The 19,084-nt window shown below is 39.5% G+C and overlaps 1 protein-coding gene across 2 annotated transcripts in view; it reads right to left on the reverse strand.

The window, feature by feature from the left end:
- Nucleotides 1-604: 604 nt before the first annotated feature.
- The window catches only part of LOC117712567 (UDP-glucuronosyltransferase 2B17-like), a 48,508-nt gene continuing 30,028 nt past the window's right edge, over nt 605-19,084 (reverse strand). The window contains exons 6-7 of one of the 2 annotated variants that reach the window (XM_076938742.1): nt 8,806-8,995; nt 605-1,741 (exon numbers count right to left, since the gene is read on the reverse strand). In XM_076938742.1, coding sequence (XP_076794857.1) covers nt 1,396-1,741; nt 8,806-8,995 — 536 coding nt within the window. In that variant the 3' untranslated portion in view covers nt 605-1,395. The remainder of the gene's footprint in view (nt 1,742-8,805; nt 8,996-19,084) is intronic. The other variant, XM_076938741.1, reaches the window with a different exon arrangement.

Genomic DNA, 19,084 nt, shown 5'->3' on the forward strand with positions numbered 1-19,084 from the left:
CCAAGGGGCTCCCCTCCCAGTGATGCCATATAAGGCAATCTTCTGCTACATATCCAGCTGGAACCATAGGTATACCCTGTGACCTATACTGCTTACAATAAGATTTCAAGATTATGACTAAAAGCTTACCAAAAAAATCAATCATTATAGACAGTTTTTAAGAAGCAAAGGAAAAGTTACTTGAAATGTCAACACTAATCTGGCCTTTTTACATAGCCAGACACCTTGTAAGAAAGAAAAGCAGGAAAAAAAAAAAAAACAAACAACAACAAAAACAAAGATTTTTGTGACACACTCTTATATTCAGATTTACCTCTGCCAATTTTTGGCCTCCACTCTTATTTCTATTCTCTTTTCATTCAGGTACAAACTAAACAATAACAGTTATATAGCAAATAGGTAAGTGAATATATAAATAAATAAAAGGACCTAAGGACAGAGGTCACTGATAGAGTACTTGCCTATCATATTAAAAAGATAAAAAAAAAAAAAAGAAGAAAGAAAAATCCAGATTCAAACATAAAGCAAAAGAATAAATAAGTATGTAAATACCAAAATGATTATACTTACAAAGTACTGTTTATAAATAACTGCACAGAGAAAATCTATACTGGACAGTGCTCTGACACAGAATCTTACAGTTACTCCTTCTGCCACAATGTAAGCAACATTACCACATTGTTCCACAAAGTAATGATAGCCATAGTGGATGCCATGGTGGATGGCTTCAGGTATGCAATTGTCTGCAGTATGAATTGCAGGAATTTTAGTTATGGGGTAGCCTAGGATCAGAATGAAGGTCTAGGAGTTAGACAGACCCCTGACAGTTTTTGTTGTTGTTGTTTTTGTTTTATTTTGATTTTTGAGAGAGAACACAAATGAATTTAAATGGGCAGTGGGATTAGGAGAATCTAGGAGGAAATACAGAAGGGAAAAATGACCAAAATATATTGCATAAACACTTTTCAATAAAAATATTTCTTGAAAATGAAAAACAATTCATGCTCTAATATGTGTAACACTAGAGAAACAGAAAAGATCATTTTTATCAGAAAAGTACCATCTCACTACACTAAATTCCTCTGGTGGTGCTTAGACAACATGATAGGCTTGTGACATAACTGTAAGAGATCCTGATATACACCAATAACATTTTATCATGTGCCTTCCCAGAGGTCTAGCATATTGTTATTCATCACTTCATTTCTATAGAATATATTTAAAAGTCACAGTTTCCATATCTGAGGAGAGTGAGAGGAGAATGCCTACAAGATAGAAGAATTGAACGCATCAGTAGTTCATTATCATGTTAAATGTTTACATGTATTTCCACTCAGGAACAGAACAGCTTATTTGAAAATAGGTCAAAAGCAGGTAGTTATAGGCTTCTTATGGTTAGAAATTAATATAACTGTCACTCAGGACTTTTCCAAACCTAAAAAATACTTCCTCAGTTCTTTTTTTTCTGCACCCCTCTTTCTTCTTTTCTCTCATATAAAATATTTGACACATAAACAAACATTTAGTGATGATGAAAATCAGAGTCAGAACACAGGCAAGCAGGAACTGTATCACATCTAGGGGGTGGTACTGAAACCAGCTGAGGTCATGCACTGCCACAGGAAGATGCTTGGCTCCTTTGTGATGCATGACAAACTCAATCCAGAAGACAGCTCTGTCCAGGGGCTTCACAGGCTGATCATGGTGAATTCTTGGTAATAGCATGGCATTCTCTTTATAACTAAAAGATAAACACACAAAATCTATTTTCTTGCTTGTTTATAGAACATTCTGTATGTTATGCAAGCCACAAGTCATATGTAAGTTTAGGAAATGCTTAATACTTTCTTGGATTTTGTTGATTTCAAAAATCTTTAGGAATTAAAGGAAAGATTGTGGAAGCAATCTGTTCCTAATACAATGTGATCAAATGCAGACATAAAGAATGTAGCATCCACTATTAAATCAATACTCTCATCTCTTTGAAAGAATTGTGATATCAAGGAACTATAGTGCCCAAGGCTGTTTAAGATAAAGATGGAGATACACACACACACACACACACACACACACACTACCACTAGTATGTAGTAGTTCATTTTACTGACACAGAGAATCGGCAGTGAGCATAAGTCAGTCATTTTAGAGTTCAGAGATTTTTCACTCCATAATATGTTGGGGGCCCAGTGGTTTTTGTAATCACACAAAGCACTAAAAGAACCAAGAATGTTAGTTACACAGGGGAGTGTCTTCCAGAGAGGAGATAAAATCAAATACCTGAATTCCTTCTAGAAAACTAAGAGTGAAGATTGCTAACAACCTGGTGACTGTTGTGGTATCTGTAGTGGGAGATCTCTCCTTAGTACCTTGGAATGATTATTTCAGACTCTGCTTTCCTTAGATCATTACTCCTCCTTAGGGTAGAAGTCACATATACGTTATGGCCTGCTGACTTCTATGTTATTGATCAGAGACCACACTGAATTCCAGAACTTTTACCTTTAGAACACAGCCTCATTGTAATTCCCTGCTATGGGTATGCCTTATTCTTGGTTCAGTGTGAAAACAAAACCGAAAAATAAAACTGAAAAAAAAAAAAAAAACCAAAGACAGAACTTAAGACAGAGTCATAATATAGTTTCACAGGCTCATCCAGCTGAAATTTAAACAAACTATATTGGTGATAAAATACTAATATTGCAAAGTTGTTTTTCGAACAATATATTTTTCATTCACCTTTAGAGATTAAATTTCAAATTTACATGTTTGTTAGAAAAGGTCGTGACTCTAAACTTTAAAAGTTTCTTGTCTTATAAGCAAGGTAAGACTATGTACAATTAGTTTCATACTTTAGTCACTAAATGTTTAGTCATAAAACTCTTAAAACATCCTGAATTACTAACATAAGTTCCATTCTTATATATAGTTGGAATATACACTCTTTTGCTTCTTTTCCTTATCTTTCCATGTAAAGTGTACATGATAGATGGGTGGTACACACATATGACGTCAGAGGCCACTTACCAGGTTTTAGTCCTTAAATTCCATCTTATTTATGAAGGCTCTGTAGCTCAATATCGTGCACACCAACCTAAAGGGTCTGTTGTTCACTACTGTGCACACCAGCCTAGCTGCTTGGTTGTTCACTACTGTGCACATCAGCCTAGCTGGTCTGCTTTTATGGATTCTGTCTCTACTGTTTTCCTCTAGAAGCTCAGGGATTATAGACAAAGCAAGAACACTGAGGATCTGAACTCAGGTCTACATATGTGCACAGCAAGGACTTACACTGTGCCCCCTTCCCAACTCCCTGTTAAAATCTGTAAGATTTTTTTTTTATAGAATCAGGTAGTGTTATAAAACCTTATGCCCTCCTTCCGGTCTGGGCCAGAGCACTGAGCAGATCTTGGGTGGCAGCTCTGTCCCCAACATCCAAGAACCCAGAGGAAGCAGGGATCCCAGGCGCTCGAACTCAGGCAGTATCTTAGGTAAGCAGACAGCAGAGCCTGCCCTCAACAGGGAGTAACTGGGAACCAAAAGGACCCAGGAAGTCACTCCTGGCCTGGAACACTGGTTCCTTCCGGTCTGGGCCAGAGCACTGAGCAGATCTTGGGTGACAGCTCTGTCCTCAACCTCCAAGAACCCAGAGGAAGCAGGGATCCCTGGTGCTCTAACTTAGACAATGTCTTAGAAACTAGTTCTCAGATCTGAGGCCTGGATCAGACCTCTGCCAGGTCTGCTGTTGTGTGGTCCCCAGATTCTACCTGAGACATACTGTAAGGTCCACTCAATCCAGAACCACAGAAGAACAAATGAACTCAGAGCTTCAGACAACATATCCTGAGATATTCTAGAGGAGACACTGCACCCAGAACAGCAGACACCTAGCTGGACTACTACCTTGGAGACACCATATCCTGAGGCATCCTAGAGGTACCACTGTAATCAGTGCAGCTGGAAAAGATCACAGAGACATCTGGACCCCTAAGAGATCAGACACAAGCTAGATAACTAGAAAGACAGGCTTCAGTCAGAGAGAGCAAGTACAGGCAGCACTAGAGTTAACCAGATGGCAAAAGGAAAAAGCAAGAATGTAAGCAACAGAAACCTAAGTTACATGGCATCATCAGAACCCAGCTCCCCCATCAGAGCAAGCCCTGAACACCCCATCACACCAGAAAAGCAGGAATCAGAATTAAAATCACTTCTCATGATGATGATAGAGGGCTTTAAGAAAGACATAAATAACACTCTCAAAGAACTTAAGGAGAGCACTGGTAGACAGATAGAAACCCTTAAAGAGGAAACACAAAAATCCCTTAAGGAATTGCAAGAAAATGCAACCAAACGGGAAAAGGAATTAAACAAAACCATGCAGGATCTAAAAATGGAAGTAGAAACAATAAAGAAATCACAAAGGGACAATACCCTGGAGATAGAAAACCTAAAAAGATCAGGAGTCATAGTCACAAGTATCACCAACAGAATACAAGAGATGGAAGAGAGAATCTCATGTGCAGAAGATACCATGGATAACATTGACACAACTGTCAAAGAAAATGCAAAATACAAAAAGCTACTAACCCAAAATATACAAGAAATCCAAGACACAATGAGAAGGCCAAACCTAAGGATAATAGGTATAGATGAGGGGGAAGACTCCCAACTAAAAGGACCAGTAAATATCCTCAACAAAATTATAGAGGAAAACTTCCCTAACCTAAAGAAAGAGATGTCCATAAATATACAAGAAGCCTACAGAACTCCAAATAGTTTAGACCAGAAAAGAAATACTTCCCGCCATATAATAGTCAAAACATCAAATGTACAAAACAAAGAAAAAATATTAAAAGCAGTAAGGGAAAAAGGCAAAGTAACATATAAAGGCAGAGCTATAAGAATTACACCAGACTTCTCACCAGAGACCATAAAAGCCAGAAGATCCTGGACCGATATCATACAGACCCTAAGAGAACACAAATGCCAGCCCAGACTACTATACCCAGCAAAACTGTCAATCATTATTGATGGAGAAACCAAAATATTCCATGACAAATCCAAATTTACACAGTATCTCAACACAAATCCAGCACTTCAAAGAATAATTGGTGGAAAACTCCAACACAAGGAGGGAAACTACAACCTAGAAAAAGCAAGAAAGTAATCTTCCAAAAACCCCAAAAGAAGATAGTTACACCAACATATCTCCACAGATGTTAGCCCAAAAGCTTCTATTAGGGAAGACTCAACCCACAGACCACATGAAGCTCATGAAGAAGGAAGACCAAGAGGGGATGCCTCAGTTCTACTTAGAATGAGAAACAAAAATGCTCAAGGGAGCAAATAGGGAAACAAAACATGGAACAGAAACTGAAGAAGGGGCCATCAGGAGACCATTCCACCTGGGTATTCATCCCATGTACAGCCACCTAATCTAAACACTGTTGTGGATGGCTGGAAGTGCATAATGTGAGGAATATGATATAGCTGTCTCCTTAGAGGTCAGCCAAAGACTAACACACTCAGAGGACAATGTTCACAATTAACCACTGATATGATCAGGGGTTTCCCAATGGAGAACTTAGTGAGAGGACTGAAGGAGAAGAAAGGGTTATTGACCCCAGGTGGAAAGCAACAATACCAAACAACCAGAGCCCCCCAGGGTCTAAACCACCAGCCTGGGAACACATAGGGAGGGACCCAAGACTCCAGAGGTATATATAGGGGAGGATGGCCTTGTCAGACATAGATGGGAGAAGAGTTTCTTGGTCCCATAAAAAAAAAAAAAATGAACACACAGTATGGGGGGGGGGAATGTGAGGGCGAGGAGGGGATAGTGAGGGGGGGGTAGGTGCGGTCACTGCCTCATAGAAGCATGAGGAGGGGGATGGGATAGGAGGTTTCTGGGTGGTGGGAGGAAGAAGGCTAAGGGGATAAAATCTGAAACGTAAATACTACAACCAATTTTAACAAGCAGGGGAAAAAAAGTCTTCAGAACCAACATCTTTAAAAAAAAATGTCAGCCCCCTGGGGGTGGGAAATTTTTTTTTTTTCTTGATACTAAAACTTGTTCTGAGAATTGTATATTGCAGAATACACAGCCTTGGTGTATCTACTCATCAAGCATACTAAGCAGACCTGCCCAAACCTCTGATGTCCTGGAATTCCATCTGGATTCAGTGAAGACACAGCATCAGAGGCTTATCAACTTACTCTTCCGCCCACCCCTCTTCTAATATCTCAACGCCCTTAATCAGCTTGAAGAAGTTACAGAAGAGTCAGCGCCCCTATTCCCTGAGCTTGGGGACTAATGTGGTTAATAATGGTCTGTCTTTCTAGGGACAAGTAGTGGTTTTGTTGGAACAGGGGGGATTAGCTAGGACTTATTGCATAGCCATAACCTATTGGTAGAAATCTGTATAATTATTATCAAGATGAAGTTATAATTTCTTAAATGGTACAAAATTTACTTTGATCTCAAATTTAAGGTTTTCATTGGTACAAGCCTCTTATTAATATAAAAATGAGATGAATATTGATACGCCCATGGGCATTGTGCCTGTATAACACATTTAGGAATACAATGCCTAGACCCAGCCCTTTTTTAACCTTTTTAACTGATTTGGGACGGTTAACCTATGAGTTAAGGGACTATAGCAAATTCATATTTTTGAGTTTATTGTTAGGGTGTTTTCCATATTTTATTTAGAAACAGCTGAGAGGAGTGAACAGACAACAGTCCAGGTTACCTTACATGGATCGTTGGTTTTCAAACCATCAGAAGTCCATAGAACTGACGCTACAAATATTTATATATTAATGTTCATATTGATTAGAGACCTGTCTGCTCCTGACAGCTTCCTGTCGTGGATTCTAAGAAGAAATTGAGCATCCTTGGAGTTACGCCACTAGGCAAGAATTGCCTCTCTCCATCTACAGACAAATTACTGTCCAGAAAAGGACACACATGCAGAATAGTCGACTGATTATATCTGCCTATACAGAGTAATCAGTCCTTAATAATCCTGCATCACCAAAGTCTGTCAGATGATTCTGGGCCAGAAGGCTGAAGATTTGATGCTCCAACGTTCGGTAGTATAGGGGCTTTTCAGGTGTTCAGAGGTCTCTATAAATTGGCTAAGTTTTAGAAGCTATGCTTTGTGCTTCCCACAATTATAGTTAACTCAGTCATTCTGGATTTCTGACGGGGTTGAAAACTTATAGCTATTTACCGTAAGAGAAAAGATTTGAGTGGATGGTCGTCAGCTGACATTCATCCTAAAGCCAGGTTCAGAACTAAATGTTTTAGTTAGGATAGATGACAGAGGTGCTGGTTAGTCAACAAAAGGATGGACGGTGTATTAGGACTATCTTGTACCCACGAGTACAAATTGGCATAATTATGCTCTAATTGTATTTTGAGAGAAAAGTTTCATTTTAACAGGAAGGGTGATGTGTAGGAGGAGCTAAGGTAGGAGGAGTACTGAGAGGAAGAAAAGGAGTAAGAAGAGGAGAAGAAGAAGGAGAGGAGAAGCTAGGTGATGAAAGAGAGAAAGAGGGGGGAGACAGGGAGGCAGATATTCATGTATCTCCACCAGTTAAAGATAGTTGTTATATCTAGGTTGGTCAGTGGGTTACACCTCTGATTGAACAATTCCAAACTTATAACGATTATGATTAACATTATTTAAAAAAAATGTATAAATGCAAAAAGGAAAAGGGGACATGGGATAGGGGTTTTCTAAGTGGGGAGGGGGGAATGGGGAAAGGGGATGGCATCTGAAGTGTAAATAAAATATCTAATAAAATAAAAAAATTTAAAATAAAGGAAAAAAAAAGAAAAAAAGAAAAAAAAACAAAAAAACAAAAAAACAAAAAACAAAACAAAACAAAAAAAAAAAACAAAAACCTTATGCCCTATATTTCAAATAATCTCAGAAGTTCTATGTGACTTAGTGTTAACATCAAGTTATTTTAAGTTAAATACTATTTTAAAAAGAATTTTCCATACATATTCAAGCGCGCGGTGCTCTCTCTCTCACACACACACACATACACACACACAGAGGAGCTTTCTAAAATTATTTATATTATTATTTCTTTTGTACATTAATAGATTTAAAATAATGGAGTAAATGACTATTCTGTACATTAATGTTTAAAATAATCATAAAATTTAGCCACTTTGAACCTTAATAAAAATGAGCCAGTTTGATATCACCTAAAAACTTGGTAAGAGTCTAATGTAAAATCTAAGTTAAAATTTATGCAAAAAGTCACTTATCTTAAAAAATATCGATATTCTTAATCCTAACGTTGTTAAAATGTATCCTTTTGGTAGCCAAAATATTATGACACACTTACTCAGAAAAAACTATTACATCACAGTACTTTTTGTTAAACATAACAACACTATATATTATTTTTGAAAATTATATTGAGCATATTATCAGTTTCATCTTGTAGTTAAACAATGCATCTACATGCTTATATATTTATTTCTTAATTTGAAACTATGAGTGAATTTGTATAATCTTACTACATTTTACAAACATATAAATTGGAATAATCTTCAAGCAAATATTGTTCCTAGTTTCAGAAACTAACTCCAGTAGAAGTCAGAAAATGAAAAAAAAAATCAAAAGACAAAAAATGAGAAAAAAAAGTTCTTTCTTTTTTTACTTTTTTAAAAAACATTATTCTGTTTGAAAATAAGGCAAATATAAAATATAAAACATTGGAAATATTCAGAATTACCACAAAGCTAACCAATGGCTGGCAGAGTTTCTGCGCTGTAATACTTACGAAGGCTCATTAATGACTGCTCTCAAGGCACTGAGTAACTCGGCGCTTGTCATCTTGTTGATGTTGACTTTTACGGCTGCTCCCTTGGCCTCCATGTGAGCGATGTTGTGAGGCTGATCAGCGAACATTGGAAGCCCAACCAAAGGGACACCGTGGTAAATGGCTTCGTAAATTCCATTTGTTCCACCATGTGTGATGAAAGCTTTGATTCTAGAATATCTTGTTTGAGGGGCAGAGTGACAAGTCAGTGTGGATTTTTGTGTTTATTTTTACACTTAGACAGGTTAAACATAATCATCACTTTCCACAAAGAGATATGTAGATAAATGAGTTATGGAACCTCTATTACCACATGAATGATATCATGTGGTAATAGAATGGATTGGGTTTTGCATAGCGGCCAAAAACTACATAAATTTCAGTTAGTCTGTTTGAACATCTCAAATGCCTATTTCTAAATGAAAATTACAGGTTCCTCACCAGTAGTCAAAGAACAGATGACGAATGAGAGCATAGATTTGTCCTTTTCTCGCTGCAATTTTTTACAATTTTTTAATTAAAAAATATCGTAAATGAGAATGGTTGGTTGACTTCTGAAATGTTATTGCCACCATGTGGTCAATTTGAGCTTTACAGCCTGGATTACGTACTTTGACAGCAATTGCTAAAGACTGGCCTTCGATTGTTAAGGATTTGAAAAACTGCTTTTACACAATACCTATTCATCTTGATAATAAGGTGAATTTACCCTTTTCTGTTTCTTCACTCAATATTAAAGAACCACAGCTTTGATATCAATGGCCTGTATTACCTCAAGGCTTGGCAAAAATCCACTATTATGTGAAATCCATGCTGGAAAGGTTTCAGAGATTGTGAAGGAAGCCTTCTCTCAAGCTTAGAGTATCCATTCTCTAGACTATATTCTGTTAGTCACCTCAAAGAAGGAGCTATAATATGTATCTGACATGACTCAGGATGTGCTACATAAATATGAACTGATTATTACACCTGAAAATGTACAAAGACCAGATCCTATGTAATATCTGGGCAACTAGTAGCCCAGAGTGGAGGAGCAGAGACTGGTGGAAAGGCCATCCATAGACTCCCCCACATGAAGATCTATCCCATCTGCAGACATCAGACCCAGATGCTATTGCTGATGCCAAGAAGTGATTGCTGACAGGAGCTTGGTATAGATTTCTCCTGAGAGGCTCTGCCAGTACCTGAAAAATACAGTGAGGATACTTGCAGCCAACTATAGGACTAAGCATGGAGACCCCAATGGAAGAGTTAGGGGAAGGACTGAAGAAGCCGAAGGGGTATGCAGCCACATAGGAAGTACAACAATATTAACCAATCAGAGTTTCCAAGGAATAAAACACTAACCAAAGAGTACACATGGAGAAACCCGTAGCTCCAGCTGCGTATGTAGCAGAGGATGGCCTTATCTGGCATCAATGGGAAGGAGGCCCTTGGTCCTGTGAAAGCTCAATGTCTCAGTGTAGGGGAATGCTAAGGCAGTGAGATGGAAGGGGGATGGGTCGGGGCAGATGTGGATGTTAGGAGCCAACCATCTGACTGAGCTTGGAGACTCTGGTTGGGGATGTGGCAGAAGGACTGGAGGAGCTGAGGTGGATTTCAACCCCATAGGAAGAACAAGATCATCTGCCAGGACCACACAGTGCTTCCAGGGACTACACCACTAACCAAGGCATGTATAGGGAGTGTTCTGTCTTCAGATACATAGCTAGCAGAGGATAGCTTTGTCTGACACCAATGGGAGGGGAGGCCCTTGGTCCTGTGGAGGGTTAATGCCCCACTGTAGGGTGATGCTGGAGGAGTGGGGCAGGAGTGTGGGGGTATGCACCTTAATAGAGGCAAAGAGGAGGGAGGAAGGGGGATTGTGGGGTTGGGGTCTTCTGAAGGGGTAACCTGGAAGTGGGATAACATTTGAGATATAAACAAATGGAATGAATAATAATAATAATAATAATAATAATAATAATAATAATAATAAAAGATGCAGGGGGAGGGGGAATGTGATAGGGGGTTTGCAGAGCAGAAACCTGGAAGGGGAATCATGTTTGAAATGTAAATAAATAAAATATCCAATAAAAATAAATAAAAATACTCAACAAATTTCAAAATTATTAGAGAATACTAACTGTCTACATACTATTTTGAGAATACCTAATTTTGGATTAACAAATCTATTTAAAACTCTGAAAGGAGATATGGTATTGGATAATCATCGATTTTATCTTGAGAGTAAAAATATTACAGCTGTTTGAATCTGAACTAAGGATGCATTTGTTTATATTGTGGATCCTTCGCTGCCTTTATACTTATTTTCTCCACTAAGCTGTCTCTTATATGTATTAAAGCTAAGAAAATAAACCTTTGGGATGGATCCATTTACACCATACAGGCCATAAAATACTAACTACTTGCCTTTCTCTTCTTGCTCAATTAATAAATCAGGGGAGGTTCTAATGTCAACAGTTATATGGACATATTCCTTGCTGTATTATCTTATACCTAACTAACAATCAGTTTTAAAGAGAGTTACAGGGGCTGGAGAGATGATGGCTCAGGGGTTAAGAGAACTGACTGCTCTTCCAGATATCCTGAGTTCAATTCCCAGCAACCACATGGTGGCTCACAACCATCTGTAATGGGATCTGATGTCCTCTTCTGGTGTGCCTAAAGACAGCTACAGTGTACTCGTATACATAAAATAAATAAATCTTAAAAAAGAGAGAGAGAGAGAGAGTTACAGAACACTATAGAGTTTTCAAGTTTCAAACACAGATTCTATTATTATTATTATTTTTGGGTATTTTATTTTCATTTCAGATGTTATCCTCTTAATCTATTCCACCCCCCACCCAGGAACTCCCTATCCCATCCCACCTCCTCCTGCTTCTATGAGGATGTGCCTCTACCTACCCCCCACTCCCATCTCCCCACCCTGGAATTCCCCCCCCACCCCCCACTGTGTGTCCAGCCCTCATGAGACCGAGGATCTCCTTTCTCACCTATGCCCAACAAGGCCATCTTCCCCTACATATACAGCTGGAGTCATGGGTCCCTCCCTATGTGCTCCCAGGTTTAGACCCTGGGAGCTCTGGTTGGTTGGTATTGCTGCTCTCCTCATGGGGCCACAAACCCTTTCAGCTCCTTTAGTCTTCTCTCTAACTCCTCCATTGGGAACCCAATGATCAGTTCAGTGGTTGGCTGTGATCATCCACCTCTGTATATGTCAGGCTCTGGCAGACCTCTAAGGAGACAGCTATGTCAGGCTTCTGTCAGCATGTGTTGGGAGCTGACTCCTAGCAGAAAGTGGCTATCATCTTTGCAGCCATCTCAAGCCATCTCAACCCTGACAAGAGAATTGTTTTTCAACAGCCCAGAACAGTTGAGCATACTCTGATAAAAATCTTGTTTTTCTCACATATCTTGTTTTGCTGATTAGTGCCCCTAGCTGCAAGGTGCACCAGGTATCCACAGCTGCATGGGACGTGGCAAAGTGCTTTCAGTTGTGTTCCCCTGCTTGTCCATGGCTGCAAGGCATGTGGTAAACCATATAATTACCCAGGATTTCCTTTCAATAAATGAGAATTGAACACACACCCTGTCTTGTCTCTATTCTTCATGTCTCTTGCCTCCTCCATCCCCACTCTCTCTATCTCTTGCTATATCCTGACCTATGGACCAGAGCAACAGCTCAGGCTGGGCCATAGTGGTGCTCAACTCGAGGCATTGAGAATGAGAGACCCAGGGAGTGATGTTACTGGAAGAAGGGCTGGCTGAGAATTCAGAAGTGAAACAAAGTTGATTGCAGAGGGAACCTGCTGCATTGAGACCAGTAAGTCATAGTACTGAAAATGGGGCAAGAAATAAGTCAGCCTGAACTCAACTCTCTGTTTTTGTTTTGTTGTTTGCTGTTTACGTGTGTCAATTGTCTGCTTTTGTTTCGTTGTTTGAATGCTGTGTTTCATGTTCCAAAGAAAATAATTTAAAATATGACCACCAAAGGTTGATGATGATTTGTCGGAGTCAGACTGGGATGACATAGAGGAAGAGGCAGTCAAATTTTATGACCCTGAATGGCCCTCTTCCCAAAGACCCCCTCCCTGTGCACCTCTGCCTCCAGATGCTCCCACTATAGGGATGGTGGTTGTAGATGCCAGAAAGGAGCTACAGGACAAAATTTCTCTCCTTAAACAACAAATTTCCCTTTTTAAACAACAAATAGAGTTAGAGGGAGAGTATCAGGACTTAATTAATCAGCTACAAAAATTAAAGACAGGGAAGATGTCTCGAGAGGGCAAGGCCACCTGAGAAAATCCCCCTGGGTTCTTGCTTTCCTTAACCTGGAGTCCAAAGACAGCTCCTATCTTCTAGCTTTAGTTCAGCCACAGATCAGCCAGAGGAGGGAGAGGCTGAGGCTTTTTCTGTATAAGAGACAAGAGATGCTCAAGGGGTTGATTGAAGACATCACACAGGGTTTAATTTTCAGATCATTGAAGAATTAAAAATGCAGTGTCACAATAAAGCACCACTTCTCCTTTCACTCTTGCAGTCTTAGAGTCTGCCATGGAGGAGTGGCTGACTCCTGGCAATTGGAATACTTTAGTGAGAGCAGTTCTTAGTGGCAGAGACTGTCTTATTTGGAAATCAGAGTATCATGAGAATTGTAAAGAAACAGCTAGGAGAAACATTCAGGCAGGCAATGATTGGTCCTTTGATGCCTTAGTAGGAGAAGTGCAATTTGCTTCTAGTGATAACCAGATGCAGTATGACCCAGGCTTATTTGGTCAAATTCAAAATGCAGCCATGAAGGCTTGGCGTAAAATCCCAGCAAAGAGAGACCCTGGTGCATCTTTGACAGAAGTCAGACAAGGACATGATAAACAATTTTCTGATTTTGTTCATCGATTAATGACAACAGCAGGGAAGATTTTAGGTAATGCAGAGGCAGGTGTGGATTATGTGAAACAACTTGCATATGAAAATGCCAATCCTGCCTGCGAAGTGGCCATTAGACCATACAGGAACAAAACAGATCTTATGGATTATATCAGACTCTGTTCTGACACAGGGCTCTCCTACCAACAGGGCTTAGCTATGGCGGCTGCCATGCAAAAACAATCAGTAAGAGATTTTTTTGGCAAGTAAAACAAAAAGGCCTGTTTTAAATGTGGCAAGCCTGGACACTTTGCAAAATTTTGCAAAGCAAAAAATGAGTTAACCCAGAGACAGCCTAGAAAACAGCCTGGGTTATGCCCACGTTGCAAACGTGGAAGGCATTGGGCTAATAAAGGTAGGTCCAAGACAGATGCACAAGAAAACACCCTTTCCCATAATAAGGGGAAATGGATTTAGGGGCCATCCCCAGGCCTCTAACCAACACAAGCCAAAACACACTTATGGGGCAGTCAGTTTCATACCATCAAACAACAATCCCTTTCTGAACTTAGTTGAGCAACACCAGGAAGCACAGGACTGGACCTCAGTTCTGCCACCCACACAGTATTAACCCCAGAAATAAGACCTCAGGCTTTACCCACTTGGAGTGTTTGGATCACTCTTTTTAAATGTGTTTGGCCTGAGAGTGGGAAGAAGCAGTGCTACCATGCAGGGACTACAAATCTTTCCTGCAGTTATAGACAATGATTATCAAGGTGAAATTAAGGTAATGGCCAAGGCAATACAGAATATAGTCACCATTCCTATAGGAAGAAGGATAGCTCAACAATTGTTACTTCCATTTTTTCCTACTAATCACAAATATAAGAGTCCTAAGAGAGGGGATCAAGGCTTTGATTCCTCTGATGCATACTGGGTACAGCCTATAGTTAAACAAAAACCTATGATGACAATATGGCTTGATGGAAAGGCATCCCAAGTCTTGGTTGATACAGGGGCTGATGTGACTATCCTAAAATAAAGTGATTGGCCTGCCACCTGGCCTCTGACCCCAACCTTAACCAATCAAAGGGGTATTGGCCAAAGTCAAAATCCACAACAAAGTTCTAAGGTGCTGATGTGGAAAGATAAATAAGGAAATACAGGAAATATACATTCTATGTCATCTCAGGCCTTCCCATTAATCTCTGGGGCCGAGATCTGTTATCCCTAGTTGGGATTGATTATGTGCAGCCCTAATGAAGTCTGAAGGAAAATCTACTGCAGATAAATTTTGGCATCCTGATACTAAAGAGAATTTTGCAGCCATCCTCTGGAAAAATCCATTAACTGGAACCTGGAATGGGCCAGATCAAGTACTTATCTGGAAGAAGAGGTTCTGTCTGCATATATTCCCAAACTGCAGATGCTGCACGCTGGTTGCAAGAGAGACTGATTAAACAAATAGGCAACAATAACAAACCCAGGGAGGAGTAAACCCCCTGAGAAGCGTATTTTTTCTTTGCTGGAAACATGAAGATGCTTCACAATTTCCTTCAAACTGGAACAGATCAACCAGCAAACCTGACTTGGGAAGTTCTCAGTGTGGAAGGAGACATCACCACCCTTACCTCCAGGGTAGTTCTATTAGCCTCTTGGTTTTCCAACTTATGATTTAGTGGGGGTACGTTGTTTAGACCCAAGAGAGAACCCATTACCACAGTTACTATAGTTGGTTTTTTGGGTTTAGGGTTGACTGGGACAGGGACAGGGATTTCCTTACTTGTTTTGTTAAGATCAAAGCTATGATCAATTCTGTACTTCTGTAGATTTAGATTCAGAAAGAATGGAATCTGCTATATCACATTTGTAAAGTTCATTATCCTCCTTAGATGAAATAATGCTATGCTTTTACTCCTCCAACATAGGGAATTGTGAGTTGCACTTAAAAAAAACAGCGTTGCTTTTATACCAACTATTCAGGTATAAACTATTGTTAAGTTTCTTCTCTCTCCAGTTCATGCTGTTCAACAGACTGATGGTTTTGTACAAAAACAGATAGACACTACTCAAATGAAAGAGGCTGTCGTCTTTGGAGCCATCTTGGGCCATATACCCTGACAAGAGACTGTTTTCAACAGCCTACAACAGCTGAGCACACTCTGATAAACATCTTGTGTTCCCCACATATCTTGTTTTGCTGTTTACTGCCCTAGCTGAAAGGTACAAGTGGTATCCACGCCTGCAAGGCACATGTGTGTTGGAACCACTCTGCCAAATGTTGGAACTTGCACTGCCAAAAGCTTTGGGGGCTAAATTGTTAAAGCCCACACTGCCCCAAGTTGCACTGGTCCGTGGGTCAGGGTTCAGCAAGAGAGTGAGTGAGGACGGATGTGAAGAATAGAGACCAGATAGACTGTGATTCAGTCTCGTTTATTCTCCAGTCTCTCTTCTTCTCTCTTTTCAAGTCCCTTGTTCCTAATCCAAGTCCCAAGTCTCGAGTTCCTAGTCCCTAGTGCCTCCAAGTTCCAAGTTTCCAGTCTAAGTTTTCAGTCCCCCCTTCTGTCTGCTTCTCACCTTTTATAAGTCTCACTTCTTAAGTCACACCTTTAAGTCACACACACCCAAGAGAAAATCCTGGGTATATAAAACAAGATCTTATCAGAGTGTGTTCAGCTGTTGTAGGCTGTTGAAACCAAGTCTCTTGTCAGGGTATATGGCTCAAGATGGCTGCAAGGATGATAGCCGCCTTCTGTCGGCTCCCCACACATGTGGTATCTGCTCCTGCAAGGCACATGTGGCAAAGTGTTTAAATACCCAGGATTTCCTACAATAAAAGAGACTTGATCAGACCCTCAGTCTTGTCTCCATATTTGCTGCCTTGAGTATTTTATTACTCCTTCTAAGAAGGACCAAAGCACCCACACTTTCGTTTTTCTTCTTCATGAGCTTCATGTGGTCTGTGAGTTGCATCTTGAGTATTGCTAGCTTCTAGGCTAATATCCAATAATCACTGAGTGAATACCATGTGTGTTCTTTTGTGATTGGGTTACCTCACTCAGGATGATATTTCCTAGTTCCATCCATTTGCCTAAGAATTTCTCGAATTCATTGTTTTTAATAGCTGAGTAATACTCCATTGTGTAAATGTACCACATTTTCTGTATCTATTCCTCTGTTGAAGGACATCTGGGTTCTTTCCAACTTCTGGCTATTATAAATAAGGCTGCTATGAACATAGTGGAGTATATGGCCTTGTTATATGTTGGAGCATCTTGTGGGTATATGCCCAGGAGTGGTATAGCTGGGTCCTCAGGTAATACTGTATTCAATTTTCTGAGAAACCACTAGACTGATTTCCAGAGTAGTTGCACCAGCTTGCAATCCCTGAGGTGGAATCTCAGGGTTGTTTTGATTTGCATTTCCCTGATGACTAAGGATGTTGAACATTTCTTTAGGTGCTTCCCAGGCATTCAAGTTTCTTCAATTGAGTATTCTGTGTCTATCTCTGTACCCCATTTTTAAATTGGTGTATTAGGTTTTCTGGAGTCTAAGTTCTTGAGTTCCTTGTATATATTGGATATTAGCCCTCTATCGGATGTGGGGTTGGTAAAGATCTTTTCCCTATAGGTTGGTTGCTGTTTTGTTCTATTGACAGTGTCCTTTGCCTTACAGAAACTGCAATTTTATAATGTCCCTTTTGTCAATTCTTGATCTTAGTGCATAAGACATTGGTGTTCTGTTCAGGAACTTTACCCCTGTCTCCAAATATTCAAGGTTCTTCCCCACCTTCTCTTCTATTAGCTTCAGTGTATCTAGTTTTATGTGAAGATCTTTTATCCACTTGGAGTTGAGCTTTGTAAAAGGGTATAAGAATGGATCTATTTGATTTCTTCTACAAGTTGTCCTCCAGTTGAACCAACACCATTTGTTGGAAATGCTGTTCATTTTCCCATGGGACAGTTTTAGATCCTTTGTCAAAGATCAAGTGACCATAGGTATGTGGGTTCATTTCTGGATCTCCAATTCTATTCCATTGATCTTCCTGCATGTCTCTGTACCAATACCATGCAGTTTTGATCACTATTGCTCTAGTACAGCTTGAGGTCAGGGATGGTGGTTTTCCCTAGAAGGTCTTTTGTTGTTGAGAATAGTTCTCACTATCCTGGGTTTTTGTTATTCCAAATGAATTTGAGAATTTCTCTTTCTAACTCTGTGAAGAATTTAGTTGGGATTTTAATGGGGATTGCATTTCAATGCAATACAGATTTGTCTGTAGATTGCTTTCAGCACGATGGCCATTTTAACTATATTAATCCTGCCAATCTATGAGCATGGGAGATCTTTCCATTTTCTGAGATCTTCTTTGATTTCTTTCTTTAGAGACTTGAAGATCTTATCATACAGATCTTTTAGTTGCTTGGCTAGATTCACTCCAAGGTATTTTATATTATTTTGTGATTATTCTGAAGGTTGTTTATCTTTGGAGTAGAAGAAGGCTGCTGATTTATTTGAGTTATTTTATAACCAACCACTTTGCTAAAGTTGTTTATCAGGTTTAGGAGTTCTCTAGTGGAAGTTTTGGGGTCACTTAAGTATACTATCATATCATCCCCGAATAGTGATATTTTGACTTCTTCCTTCCCTATTTGTATTCCTTTGACTTATTTTTGTTGTCTAATTGCTCTGGCTAGGACTTCCAGTACTATGTTGAATAGGTAGGGAAAGTATGGGCAGCCTTGTCTAGTCCCTGATTTTAGTGGGATTGCTTCAACTTTCTCTTCATTTAGTTTGATGTTGGCTACTGGTTTGCTGTATATAGTATAGTCTGTCTAAGGGTTTATCTGTCTTGTTGGTTTTCTCAAAAAACCAGCTCCTGGTTTTGTTGATACTTTGTATAGTTCTTTTTGTTTCTACTTGGTTGATTTCAGCCCTGAGTTTGATTATTTCCTGCCATCCACTCCTCTTAGATCTATTTGCTTTTTTTTGTTCTAGAGCTTTCAGGCTTGCGGTCAAGTTGCTGGTTTCTTTTTGAAGACACTTAGAGCTATGAGTTTTCCCCTTAGCACTGCTTTCATTGTGTCCCATAAGTGTTGGTATGACAAGCCTTCATTTTCATTAAATTCTAAAAAGTCTTTAATTTCTTTATTTCTTCTTTGACCAAGTCATCACTGAGTAGAACATTATTCAGTTTCCACATGTGTGTGGGCTTTCCATTGTTTTTGTTATTACTGAATTCCAGCCTTATTCTGTGGTTATCCTATAAGATGCAAGGGATTATTTCAATATTTTTGTATCTTTGGAGGCCTGATTTGTGACGAATTACATTGTCTATTTTGGAGAAGGTACCATGAGGTGCTGAGAAAAA

Source organism: Arvicanthis niloticus, chromosome 7, assembly GCF_011762505.2.
Source record: "Arvicanthis niloticus isolate mArvNil1 chromosome 7, mArvNil1.pat.X, whole genome shotgun sequence".
Classification (NCBI taxonomy): Eukaryota; Metazoa; Chordata; class Mammalia; order Rodentia; family Muridae; genus Arvicanthis; species Arvicanthis niloticus.